This window comes from Sinocyclocheilus anshuiensis, unplaced genomic scaffold (genome assembly GCF_001515605.1).
Source record: "Sinocyclocheilus anshuiensis isolate Anshui unplaced genomic scaffold, SAMN03320099.WGS_v1.1 scaffold655, whole genome shotgun sequence".
Classification (NCBI taxonomy): domain Eukaryota; kingdom Metazoa; phylum Chordata; class Actinopteri; order Cypriniformes; family Cyprinidae; genus Sinocyclocheilus; species Sinocyclocheilus anshuiensis.
This window is the reverse complement of record NW_015548221.1, coordinates 58,239-72,937: the sequence shown is the minus strand read 5'-3', so window position 1 is coordinate 72,937 and position 14,699 is coordinate 58,239. Positions and strand designations below refer to the sequence as shown.

Here is a 14,699-nt window from a genome sequence, read left to right as displayed (position 1 = left end):
TCTCTGTGGCAGATGTTGAGCTGCATTGATGAATTTACACTGAGGTGAATCATGACCACTAGAGGGGAGACTAATGCTTTAATAAATGACAGGAGTCTTCATTTTGAAACAAGCCACACAAGCAAGCCTTATGGAATGGCACTTTTAAAGCAGCTGATAAAATAATGCAAACAGCCATAACTGCATACGAATCAATATATGATCAAATATTTTGGAGCAGAATTCTGCATTTGTAGCATCAGATGCTGTCCATAATTGCTAGGTGAAGTATCCCATCATTAAAGGATATACATCAGTGAACACAAAAAGCCTATGTGTTCTGGGTTTAAGAAAACAGTTGTCGTATAGTGCAAGGCAATCAAACCGTTATGGTTTTAGGACCTACAGCAGCTGCTGATCTGAGCCTGACGGAGGCAGTATTTGATTGTTATATATCACTCACAGGTTGAAGAGCTGTATTGTGCAGAGAAATTTGTGCCAGTAATGTCTGGCTCTGTCAATAAGCACTATGACGTTCACATTGGATGTATCATGGGAGACTGATGGGAGCTTTATGTAACCTTTAGCTTGCATGCTCTAATAACCATACTGTTCTGATTATTATTGAGGACTTTTAAAGATTGAGTTTCTTTGTGACAACCTATCAAGAAATGTCCTCATACTGTATAATTTCAACCCCTCCTCATTTTCAGGACATATTAAGCACATTTCCCCCATAATTCTTATTACTGTAATGTCTGGTAATTTTAGTATTTTTAAGTAATTATTATTACTGTAATAGTCATTGTTTTTTTTGACAGTAAAACAGTTGCTTTGCTATTATTGAAAAAGTAAAAAAAATGAATATTTTCATGGTTCATATTAAAGATAGAATAAAATAAAATAAATTCATAAAACATATGTTTTTACATAAATATTATTGTTTATAAAAAATAAAGTATAATTGTAGCATTTGTTGAAGTGCATTTAATGTTTATTTTAGTATTTAAATTATGTAAAAATTTAAAATACATTGAAAAAATTGGTGTAGAAGCCATTTTCACTTAGAAATTGCTAGTAAATTTCACAGATAATTATAAAGAAATGGCAAGACACGTTGAATTAAACATAACTGAAATATTTCCTTGTAAAACAAGGAATTCAATAATAGTTTTATTTACAACTTCTGAAAAATGTTACAATGTACAGCTGTTTTACTGCAATACAGTAAAACAATGACTATTATAAAAATCATGATAAAATTTAATCTTAATTTCATGTTATTAGATTAAGATTGTATTTTACATTACAGTAATGACAACTGAGGATGAGCTTAATTGTTCTGAAAATTGTTACAATGCAAATCATTATTATAGCAGACTTTTTGGGGGTGTCCTGAACTCCTTTTGATATTCCCTTGTACATGAAAACGAAACTATTGGTCATTTTGTTGGGAAATGACTGATTTAATCAGGTCTGGCACAAAAATGTAGCATCTGACATTCACGGATGCCTATTAAACCCTGTTCAGTCTGTCCAGGCTCTAGACTGAATCCTGACGAAAATTCATTTTCCCTTCATGAATAATTTCATCTGCAGTGGGCTGATGATCCTTTTATTTAACTTTTGTCCACACAGAAATTGATTTTGTGCCAAATCTGTATTTTGGACTCTAATTCATGGATGTGTCAACAGTATGGAAGAGAGATGGGTTTCGAGTTCTTGCCGTATTTGCCCTGGTGTAAAATGAATCACATTGTTCAATTGAAGACCTATTTTCATGCCACATTAGATTATAATCCCACAGCGTGAGGCGGCGCACACTGAAAATGAAACTTTGGTACATATTGAACACTTAATCATCGCATGGGTTCAGGGGAAATAGAGCTATTCTGCACACCCTCTGAATTTAATTTTACAACTTCACAGAGCCGAGGGGATGAGACAGCGAGGGTCTGACACTGAGTGTTGCATTGAAATATTTCAACCTGTGAGTCAGAAACACTTACAGGTTACTGTAACGGAGACAAGCAGTCTACAATTGCCAACATTCAGACTAATATATCCCAGAATTCAAGTCTGCAAATAATGTTAATCTAACATTACTGACTTGATAATGTTTGTAAGTCTAGACTCACAAATCTAATAACGGACTCCAGATGAGGAGACTTTTGTTTTATGATATGCAAGACTGAAGCCAAAAAATTCAATTTTTCATTCCCTCAGTACTTTGCTTGTCAGTGAGGGTCCTGATACACTCTGAAAAATAAAGGCTCCAAAGGGTTTTATTTTTTTTTGCAGCGATGCCATACAAGAACCTTTTTTGGTTCCCCAAAGAACCTTTCAGTCAACAGTTCTTAAATGAACCATTTTGAAGGACATTTAAAAAATCTAAAGAACCTTTTTCCAGTATAAAGAAACTTTTCTGCATTTGAAAGGTTTTCTGGATGTTGGAGGTTAGGACCATCGATGCCAATAAAGAACCTTTATTTAACAAGCATACAGATTGCACAATACTTTAAAATAAAGGGTTCAAAAGGGGGATTAAAGAACCTTTTGTGCAAGGGAAGGTATGTTAAAGTTTCTTTGTGGAACCAGATGCTAATAAATAACCCTTATTTTTAAGGGTTTATTACATACAATATTTCTTCTGCCATTATACACTACCGTTCAAAGGGGGTCAGTTAAGATTTTGAAAGAATTAATACATGTATTCATCAAGAACACATTAAATTAATCAAAAGTGACAGTAAAAACAAGTTTCCTATTTCAAATAAATGCTATTCTTTTGAACGTTCTATTCATCAAAGAATCCTGAAAAAGAAATGATCAGGGTTTCCATAAAAATATTAAGCAACACAACCATTTTCACAATTAATAACAATAGTTAATGTTTCTTGAGCACCAAATCAGCATATTAAACTGAATTATAGGATCATGTGAGACTGAAGATTGGAGACATGGCTGCTGAAAATTCAGCTTTGCCATCACAGGAATAAATTACGTTTTAAAATATATATAAAAAAGCTGTTTTGCATTGTAATAATATTTCACAGTATTACTGTGTTTACTGTATTTTTAATCAAATCAATGCAGCCTTGGTCATTAAAACCATTACAAATCTTACTTAACCCAAACTTAAGAACTGAAGTGTATGGATAATATTCAGTGATCAATACATTTCATTGACTTTTCCGACATTCCCAGTCAACTCGTGTGTACTTGCTTGTAAGGAATAATTTTATTAGAGATCGCTGAGGTAGATTTCCAGTTGTATGTCAGGAAAAAAAATCTTAAAAAAAAAATAGATTTCAACAATGACACTTACTAGTGTACAAATGTCTCCAATAAAACCCTCAGCGGACAGGCTGATGTTATCACGATCGCTCGAGGGCAAGTTTTTCTCCAGCTACTATATCTAGCTGATGCAATATTACAGAGCAGAGCAAAAACGAGAAAAATATGTGGCTTTTCCATGACTTTTACTTCGGAATCCGTTTTAAAATTCCCTTGCATTGCCATGACCATCAGGACCCTCATTCTTGTGCCACAGACCAAAACACACATCTAATTTCTGTCTCTCCTGTGCTGGATGGAGGAACTCTGTCCCTGAAAGCAGAGAAGTAATGACAATACTCATACTGACAGGAAATGAGCAGATAGAGTCCGTCTCAAAGGGCTAAATTTAAGGTGCCTGTTACTTAATCCCCATAATACCTCGCCAGGCATGAGCCGCCACATCCTCCTTCTCTAAGAGGAGAATCCATCCTGTGTGCTTATTTATTTCCTCTCCCGCTACAGGTAATAACAGGTACAGGCCCTCTCTTTACGTCTGTGTGTCCATGTGCGAATTGTTGGGTTGCCGAAATCGGCGCAAGAGACCCTTTGTACATCATGCAAAGCCTGCTGGGGATGTAATGCTCTGAAACTGTGCTCTCCACTGAGCTATGGATTATGGTTAGGATTCAAAGCCAGCATCTTTTGCTTCTGTTTTCCTGTTTCCTAGGGAACGCTCCGTAGTCTCTTTCATCACGGTGATAGAACATTCATATGGCTGTGGATCTGACAATACCGCACCCGGAAGTGGTGGAAGAGCGGATCAATAAAAGGAATTGTGGGTATCTGGCCAGAGGTTCTTTGTAATCCTACTTGGTGAGTCTCCAAATGTTTAAAAGACATATACAATGCTATTATGAATATATAAAACGCATACAGTAATACCATTAACCTAATACAAAACCACATTAATGTGGACAATTTAGGCTTGCAGAAATGTTATGGTTTAAAGGGGAGGAGGGGGGTGACATTATTAATGAAGTGACTTGACAACAACAGTTCTCGGTTTCCTGTTTATACACAAAAAAACTCATAAACAGTCATAAGCGGTTGGCATGGCAATGAACAAAGGATACTTACACGTGAAAATATTCGACATTGTTTTAGATAACCTGCTGCATTTTGGTTGAACTTATCCTTTAAGTGTGTTCATGAATAATTATTTTTAATTAATTTTTGTCCAAATAAATAAATAATAAATAAAACACAATGTTTAGAATCAAACTGCCCTACATTATTGGCCACCTTTAAATTGTCAGGAGTGACAACTAGTGTTGGAGTAACTAGTTACATGTAACGGAATTACATAATTTAATTACAAAATAAACTGTAATCTGTTAAATTACTGAGAAAAATTGTGTAATTAAATTATGGTTACTTATGAAACTGTTAAAGATTACAAAGGGGGTTACATCTGAATATTTTCACACACAGATATGATTGAGTTCTTTCCTAAATTGCATTGACTGCTCTAAAATATGAGACACCAGTGTTTGAGTTTAGGACACAGAATAGTGCACATGCTTATTTAATAACTAGCTTGTTTTATTTCCTATATGGTTTTATGTATATGCTTTATTTTTTAAGATTAGCTGTTTTTTTCCCCCAAGGCATTGTTAGATGCCAGTGTTTCTTGTCATAGTAATGCAAACATTTGATTTCAAAAACAGTATCATAGGCCTAGCTATTAAACTATGTCTTATGATTTAAAATCTGTATTTAAACTCAGAACGATCTTTAAGTAAAAAGAGGAGCTAAAGTCTGATGCTGTGGCGGCTGTGCTTTAATTTGAAATGATTATAATCTTAATTTAAGTGATGAAGTATTTTGAACGTCTGACCGTAATCAGTGATAACCTCTGTGAGGTTAACCCTGCCTGCTTTAAATGTTTCAAAATGATTAACAGTTGAAAAAACATTTGTTAGAAATTTAGAAAAGTAATCAAAAAGTAATCAAATGTAATCAGTTACATTATTTTAATAAAGTAATTGATATTACACTACTTATTACATTTTAAATAGGGAAACTTGTAATCTGTAACCTATTAGGCCTACATTTCCACAGTAACCTTCCCAACACTGGTGACAAGCATTTAATCTGGCCCTCTTCGTTTAGGAGTCACACTTGCCTCCTTTGCGGTCAAAAGTGACCGAAGCCTTGAAATGTAACTTTTTTTTTTCCCCCCAGGAAAATCAATGTAATATATTTTTGTTCAATAATATTTTTTGATTATTATTTATGATTTTGAGGGAATTTTATGATACTATGCAATATTTATACAATTTTAATGAGCTATATTCTCCATTAGAATTAATATATATTTTTTATTTCTTTATTTCTTTACTATTTTTTAATAAATGCAATATTTCACATCAAAATAGAGTGAAGGCATTTAAAATCCATTTTTTGTAGTGAGAATTGAACCATCTGGAGGCATTAAAAAATAAAAACTTTTGTAAAAGGCTTTTGGATTCCCGTTGGTTTTTAGACATAATTTCCTCATTTTTTTAGGTTTTGCATTTAGATATATATCTAGACATTCGAAAAGACTACTTTTTGTCAAGGTTTAGATATTTTTGGTTAGATAAGTATCAGGTTTTACAGTCAAACATTAAAATCTTGTTAGAAAGGGAACACATAGAAAGCATTTTTGTTACTCAGTATTTGATAATTAAAAAATCTAACAAAATAAGGAATGGATAGTGATAATTCAAAACACTTTATACAAACATTTAGTAATTAATTGATATTTTATTCAATGTAATCCAATAAATGTTAATAAAACTTCAGAACAGAAATGAAAATGTTTTCGTATTTCCCATTCATTTACTATGTCGGTCATTTTTGTCCGCGAAGAAGTCAAGTGTGACTATTTTTTTTGACCCTTTAACATATCCGAATCATGTCCATGATTTTTTCGTGTGTTCAGATTGCTAATGTGACAAAAGTCACCAAGTGTCATCTCATTCCGATGAAGCTAAGATTTTTAAAATTTCAAAATATAAAATGTTTCGGTCAAAAATGACTGAAGAGGGCCAGAAGGTTAAATACATTTAAATACAGGAGTGAATCCCCAAATTATTATAATTTTTTTGCGTATGGAACAGAACTCGCTCTCGAAACTGCGATGACTATAGTAGCCTAACCATAGCAGCATTCTGGCGTCATGTTTTTGTTATCCGCTATTTTTAACTATATAATATTACAGCGACCAAAGTTATGTTTTGCGATTTTAACTAAACCACAGTTTACAGAGCCATCGTGTTTTAAGTTTGAATGGTTGCTTTGCAGAGTGAGCTCAGTTACGAAAAGCATCGCTTATTAAGCGTCTTTGGGCTTGGCTCATAAAGCGATTAATTTCATGGAGATAATAAAGTAGGCACGTGCAGGTTGCGATATTTTGGTATGTTGTTTATTTCCAAGATAACATGATTGGTTTATTTAAGTTTATTATAGGCTTGTTCTTATTCTTTTTTTATAGCCAGATTTGGCAACACTGAGTCAAGACGTACCTCCTTCGCTGTGATTTCTTGCACCACAACTCTGATACGCATTTAAATACGTCATTAAAAACTAATTGTTCAGTTCGGTTCTGTACACACAGCATGAATTTCTGCAAATGTGGTTGTCACTACCTGCATTTTTCAGAAGTCAATTCGGTTGTAGAATGTGGTTGTCACTTCCTTACTAAAGTGAAGTACTGAACTGTGTGTGTACAAAAAGCACTAAGAGGTGAATTGACAACCGAATTTAGCTGCAGCGTGTACATGGCCATTGTGTGGCGAAACTTACTAGAATAAATGCAGAATTGTTCGGATGTGAAACTGATTTCGTGGCATATCTACTGGACATAAGAAAACGGCTCCAAATCACAAAGAGTAATTTATTGTCCTGACATCAGAACATCATCCAAATCCAACGTGATTATTTTAGTAGCTTGGTAACAACACAACTGGGACCAGGTCAACATTTCAAGTTTCATTTTCTCTTTTCTCTGTTGGAATCAGAACATGAAGGTAAACAGAATCGTTTTTCTTTTTTTGTACAAGTCTTTCCTGGTTTGTTGCTTTCAGTGACACTGACATCAACAAATAAAAATTATATAGATCTATATTTATATTCATATTTATATATTTATCATTCTCTATTAACATCTCAGTGTAGCAGTTCATCATCTCTGGTCAAGTCAAACAGAAGAAGCCACCTGTCAGAAACAAAGCCTCTCATAGCAAACACTGATCGACATACAGCACACACTCAACTAACATTGAGAGACAGGGTTTTTTTGTACATCTTTGGAGGGAATTAAGCTCGCAAAGTTACGTTTTGCCCTCCTGGTAGTATTCCAGTGTTTTCTAGATGTCGCTTAATTCCAGTAAAACACACTTATGAACAAAAAACACAGGTACAAATCGAAGAAGTAACTAACTGAAAAACTTAATGTCTCCAGTGCTTACTGAAGAGATTTTTAAATTTGGCACAGTCACTTAGCACGGAAAACTGAGATCAAGGTCTAAAACAGACAGTTTTCCTGCAAATATGGATGACAAATAGCCGCATTTAGTTTTATTCAACACTGAGTCAAGAAAGAAAAAAGTGAAATTGAAAAAAGAATCTGTCAAAAATCTACATCTATTTTTGTAGGCAGTGAGAAAGCACTTGATTGACGAGGAGAGGAGAGTGGAACGATGCTCCGGTCTTCGTCTGCTTTTGTTTTAGTTGCCACAGACATATTCACGTTTTCAGAACGAACGATACTGGCATTTACATCCTTGTTCTTCGAATGTAATTTTGGGGAAGGGACACTGAAGATTAAACATCTCTCAGAGGATTCTTTTTTTGTTTTTTTTTGTCTTTTTCTTGTACTGTAAAACAAATACCCAAAGCCATGGGAAGAACCGAGTGGTCTGTGTAATTACACAATGCATTATGCATCTCTTTAATGTACACCAAATACTTTACATCGAATTAAAAAAGATCAAATAAAAATAGTGTGGAAAATGTGTAAAGAAAAAGCTTTTGATCCACCGTGACGCCAAATAAATGAAAAGGAAGTTTTGAAAATAGTGAAAAGCTGTTCCCGTAGCTCGTTTTACAAACTTAATTTTCTTGTGCTTCCATACCTCGCCTTCCTCTGCTATATTTCTGTTTTTTTCCCTCTACACTTTTCAAATACCTTTCAATACAAACCCACTTTCTACTCCAAAGGTTAAGCTTTCACTTCTCTTTAAAGTATGTGCTCTCTCTCATCTCATGCATTCTTTCTCTGTCAAGGCCTTCTTTTCTCTCTCGCTTTCTTTCTTTTTTCTTTTTTTTGCTCAACTCCGCTCATATTCGCCATGGAACCAGCTTAGACTAACAAAACTCGCTGAAAAATGTTTTGCGATATGCATGCACATGCAGTTTCTCGGCCTCTACGTGCTCGAAGTCCTAAACCCAAGAGTCGGGGGACGCGGGGTAGTGACTCGTTTCGTAGTTGAGTTCGCTATAGGGCCGGGCGGCAGAGTAGAAGTCCACGTAATTCCCGGTGGACTTGAGTCCCAGGTGCATATTCAGATCGGTGGCGGGAGGTGGGCGATGGACCTGATCCTCAAAAAATGGCTCCTCAAAGTCCCTGGTGGAGTTTTGATAGATGGGGTACGCCTCGTAGTCATTGCGCGGTGGCTCCTGTGGTGTGGGCGGCACTGGGACCTGAGGTGAAAGAAGGATTTGTAAGTGAAGTTGATCAACTTCTCATATCTCAAATTTGGGAGGAAGAGGCAGCTGTTGTGCTTCCAAACACATTGATTTGGAGCCGATGTTTTTTTATATTGTACAAGGCTCAACAATAAGGATGGCCCAGTGCTTTATCACACATTATTTGATACTGTACACACATTACGGCCTTGCAAACACAAACATTTAGTTTTCAGTGACAAATTCTCTTTGTCAACTTTTTAAACTCAGCTAGGTAAAATTATCTTTGAGTTTTTGCTGAAATTGCAACAATGACTTGTAATAGTCTTGGTAGCATCAGTAAAAATTGGTTGAAAATTACAAACCAATCAATAATGTTTGGCCCTGTATGTATTTATGAATTCACTGCTGTCAGAGTTTTTACAATACTCTATAATTTCCTGCTGTTATAGCAAAATGTCTTCGCAAAGAACACTTATAGGTGTCATGAAATGGAGAATTAAAATATTGCCAGTTTCAAAATTCAAAACTAACTCACCAGTTTAAACCATGAATTATTCTATACCCTTATGAACAGATTTGATTCAGATTTGAAATTTGGAAAATGGTGTTGTCACAATTCTCCTCGAGACGCCCCTTAATCTGCATCATCATAAGCAATCCGAGGAATAAGACTGTCAAACTCAGACGTTGTTCTGTCAGTGGATGTAAAGAAACTGCACATCCCTTGCATAGCCTCCTAAAGATCTGAGCATTAGAAATGCATGACTTCAGTTTATTTTTAATGATGTGCCTGAGAGATAAAGTTTTGATTTGTTCTTCACATTTCACAACGGACTGTTTTATGAATTATTCTAAACATGCTGCTGGTGTTGTTCTGAATTCTGACCCCCCACCAGATTGTTTTTTATTATGGATATGGTGCAGTGAATTTAGCCAGTCGCAGCATTGGGCATTTACATCTGTATCTGCGAGAGGTAACGCCCCTTGAAATTGAGTGTTTTTCACAGAGAGTGAAATGAGGAGGGAAAATGATTATTTTTACAAATATTGGACTGTTTTGGGTGCAAAAAACTAACCTTGAGAAGCATAATACAAAAATCTGAAACTGCATTTCATGACCCATTTAATATTTCATGAAAACAAAAACGGAATATGCAGACATTCTGCCTAACATCTCCTTTTGTGGAAGCAAGCCAGGTGAGTTCGGAACAACACAAGGTGAGTAAATGATCACAAACATTTCATTTTTGAGTGATCTAACCCTTTAAATTCACATTATTCTGTCCATTCAGAGCTGCTTTCGATAACAGAGAGATCTGAAGCAGAAAATGAGATGTTACTAATTGAAAAAGATTCAGAGCTGAATGCTCTCCAGCTACAGAAAGGAAAGATCCATGTGGAAGCCAGGCTTATCAGTACCCAGCCTCCTCGCAGCTGCTCGTCTGGGAAAGCATTTCTGTCGACTGACTCAACATACGGTGTGGTTCGGAAGTGTGCCAGGGACATCTGGCAAACTTTATCCATATGAAATCTGAAAATTTACCATGATGAACCTTGTCAAGTAGAAGTAATATGTCTTCTATATGGCCAAAGTGCCTAGCACTTGGAAGCATATAGTTGCGATTCATTAGCATAGCATGACGGCTCACAAAGTCAAATAAACAACATCTGACAGGTCTATGCAAGAACGAATAGATCTTCAGCCTTTTGTTTGCCAACACAGTTCTGGATTGGTAGATAGACAGCTGCCTTGTGTTGAAAACATTCGCTAATGACTTATCCCAACATAGCCACATATCAGTTGTAGTAAACGTAAACGGTGTCTGATTTTCGCAAGGATTTCCACAATTGGAGACATATTTCTCATGCAGCCTTGGAACTGCAGTCCCTGTTTGACCCTGGTTTGTTAAGTCGTCTCAGGCTGATTCATTGCTCACCTGGTTGTGTTTGATCTCGTCATTTGAAGTCTCGTACGAGTTGCGGAACAATGTGGATGTTCCACAGGAGGTTTGAACTGCGGGATGAAAGGGAGAGTGTGAATGTGCAGAGAATGTTTTTTTTTTAAATAAATCAAGCATTAAACAACTGAAAAATTCTGGAAATTGTACTTATTGAGAGTGAAACAAATCCATCCTTTTATAAGATACTCTGGCAGGGCTGTAGCAAGGAACTCTGGGCTCTATTTCAACCAAATGTGACTCAGGGATAAAGCTTGATGGACCGTAAACACACTTCATCCTAATAACACTTACATGTGGCCGGCCGGCCAAGAATTCAAACCCAGACAGTGTTGTTTTTTTCTCACATATATTAAAATACAACATTTCAGTATCAAACATATTTTGATTTGTATATTATGACACATTTTAATACACAATACATTAAATTAATAATGGATCTTAGATTAATCCTGCTAATAATGTTGTGGCCCCCCCTTAATATTTACAGTACAAATGAAAATTATTAATATAAATACAAATTAATGCATATTAATATTATCAATAAATACATACAATTAAAATATTAATATATTTTCATTATATAAATATATATCAACATTGATATAAGTTATATGCACCAATATAACAATAAATACAAAATATTCTAATTCATGGACATAAAATCACTGTTATCTATGTTGCCTTATTTTTAATTTAAGCAAAATTATTGTAAATATTCAAGTTCACATTCTCTTGTGTAAAACCTTACATTCTGCAGCAGCAGTTGAAAAATAATTCACCATGGATGTTTTCATGAATGGTAGAGTTTAGACTTTGTTATTCTTATAATTTTTTTGTCCATTCAAAAGTAATTTTACATAAAAAGCTCAGAAAACAGTGGAACTCACAGTTCTGTAAGTGTACATCTAGTTTACTTGCTGTTAAGTGCTTCAAATAAAACTCTGATCTTCCTCCTCATGCTGAAGTTAGACCTACCTGCCATTGTGTCTTTTCTGGAAGTGTGGTCTCCTTTGTTTCCATGGTAACTGGCGTTGGTTCCAGTGGAGTCGTAGTCACTCTTCCTGTCCTTGAGGCTGATCATCTCTCTGGGTGAGGCGGGGGCGCTGGCTGCAATTCAAATCATCACACAAACCTTCTTACTGAGCATCTTGGAGACACACTGGCCTGATTTTACACTTTTAGCTTTTTTGTAGCTTTTCCTCTTTTTTATTTAGATATTGTTCTGTCTGCCATCTTTATGTCGGTGTAACCAACTTTGAATTTGTAGTTCTTTGCTCTTTTTTCAGTTTCTGTTTATTTTGTCCAATTGTCTCTCTCCATTTCTTACTGTCTCTGTTCATCATTTCCTGCCTGTACGAGGCTGGACATGCAGAGATGTTCATCATTATTCATCATTAGTGCTGTTTAGCATGACAGCATGAAGGATGTTTCCAACAGGTCCTGTAACATCCAGCTCCACCAAGTCATAAAAAACAAGAAATCACACAAAGAATACCATATTTGTCCTTGAAGTGCCATCTTTTGGAAAAAAAAAGGGTCAAGTCATGACAGAAAAGTTACCATGTGACAAACCACCTCTGGAAGCAATTAGACCAGAGGAAATATTAGGGGTTATGGGTGGTTTCTATGATCAGTGCTGGGTAGTAACTACTTACATGTGATCTGGATTTAACATTTAAATCTATAAACAATAGGGATGGTAAGATTCACCGATTCGCATCGGTGAACACGTCACCATTTTTCTCAGTAAATATATTTCTAAAGGTGCTGTTGTCTTGACATTTTCACCAGATGTCGGTAACAACCCAAGTAATCAATACATACAAAGAAAACAAAACAAATATGTTCAGAAATTATGTTATGTGTAATTAAATGGAATGACACAGGGAAAAAGTATTGAACATGCTTACTGAAATATATTTAATACTTCGTACAAAAGCCTTTGTTGGTAATGACAGCTTCAAGACGTCTCCTGTATGGAGAAACTAGTCGCATGCATTGCTCAGGTGTGATTTTGGCCCATTCTTCCACACAAACTGTCTTCAAATCTTGAAGGTTCTGTGGGCCTCTTCTATGAACTCTGATCTTTAGTTCTTTCCATAGATTTTCTATAGACTTCAAGTCAGATGATTGGCTGGGCCATTCTAGCAGCTTTATTTTCTTTCTCTGAAACCAATTAAGAGTTTCCTTGGCTGTATGTTTGGGATCAGTCTTGCTGAAATGTCCACCCTCATTTCATCTTCATCATCCTGGTAGATGGCAACAGATTTTTATCAAGAATGTAAATTATATTAATTTTGCCAGTGCCGTATGCTGAAAAACAGCCCCAAGCCATGATGTTCCCACTTCCAAACTTCACTGTTGGTATGGTGTTTTTGGGGTGATGTGCAGTGCCATTTGACCTCCAAACATGGTGTGTATTATGGCATCCAAAGAGTTCAATTTTGGTCTCATCTGACCAGACTATATTCTCCCAGTATTTTACAGGCTTGTCTAAATGTTGTGCAGCAAACTTTAAACGAGCTTCAACCTGCTTTTTCTGCAGCAAAGGAGTCTTTTATGGTGAGCGTACATACAAGTCACGGCGGTTGAGTGCATTACTTCTACCTACTAATTCCAGTTCTTTCTGAAGCTCTCCACAAGTGGTCCTTGGCTGTTGGACAACTCTTCTGATAATTCTTGTTACTCCTCTGTCAGAAATCTTGCGAGGAGCACCTGGTCGTGGCTGGTTTATGGTGAAATTATGTTCTTTCCACTTCCAGATTATGGCCCCAACAGTGCTTACTGGAACATTCAGAAGTTTGAATATCCTTCTGTAACCAATGCCATCAGTATGGTTTGCAACAATAAGGTTGCGAAGATCTTCAGAGAGCTCTTTGCTTTTACCCATCATGAGATGTTTCTTGTGTGACACCTTGGTAATGAGAAACATTTTTATAGGCCACCAGTTGGGACTGAATCAGCTAATATTATTTCCACTGACAAGGGGCAGGATTGCTTTCTAATTATTGTTCTAATTATTGATAGATTTCAGCTGGTGTCTTGGCTTTCTATGCCTTTTTGCACCTCCCTTTCTTCATGTGTTCTTTTTACTTTTTCCCTGTGTCATTCCATTTTATTACACAGCTTAATTTCTGAAATTATTTGTTTTGTTTTCTTTGTATGTATAGATTACTTGAGTTGTTACCGACATCTGGTGAATATTTCATGTCAACAGCACCTTTAGTGTATATTTACTGAGAAACATGGTGACGTGTTCAATACTTATTTTACCCGCTGTATTTATATATAATTATTAGTAGATGCACTATACTTTTATTATTTAGAAAGTGCTGCTACGTGAATATGACATATTACAACACTATGGAGACCGAGGAGTGTCCTGAGAGTCACATAGAATATAGATTAACATGGCTGTCTGTCTGAACCAAAGAAATAAAGCAAATTATCTGTACAATACTGAATTGCATAGCATCATATTTTTTTTCCATTGCATCATAATGCTTTGAATCGCATTGTGTTGAATCGAATCGAAATCAGATTGCACTGCATCATAATTGGGGTGAATCATATCACATCGGTAGTTGCGTCATATGTATCTTTAATGTATCGTATCGTTGGCTATGTATCGAGATGCGTATCGCATCGGCCTCAGTTCTAGAGACAAACATTCCTTATAAATATTATGTCAAAAGTAATCTAAAAGTAGTCAGAATACATTAACTAAAATTAGTAATCTTGATA

The 14,699-nt window shown here is 35.7% G+C and overlaps 1 protein-coding gene across 1 annotated transcript in view; it reads right to left on the bottom strand.

The window, feature by feature from the left end:
- Positions 1-7,139: 7,139 nt before the first annotated feature.
- Positions 7,140-14,699, bottom strand: part of LOC107654180 (catenin delta-2-like) — a gene marked incomplete at its 5' end in the record, with an annotated part of 60,290 nt that continues 52,730 nt past the window's right edge. Inside the window, 3 exons of the mRNA XM_016441152.1 lie at positions 7,140-9,006; positions 10,932-11,008; positions 11,931-12,062. Coding sequence (XP_016296638.1) covers positions 8,746-9,006; positions 10,932-11,008; positions 11,931-12,062 — 470 coding nt within the window. The remainder of the gene's footprint in view (positions 9,007-10,931; positions 11,009-11,930; positions 12,063-14,699) is intronic.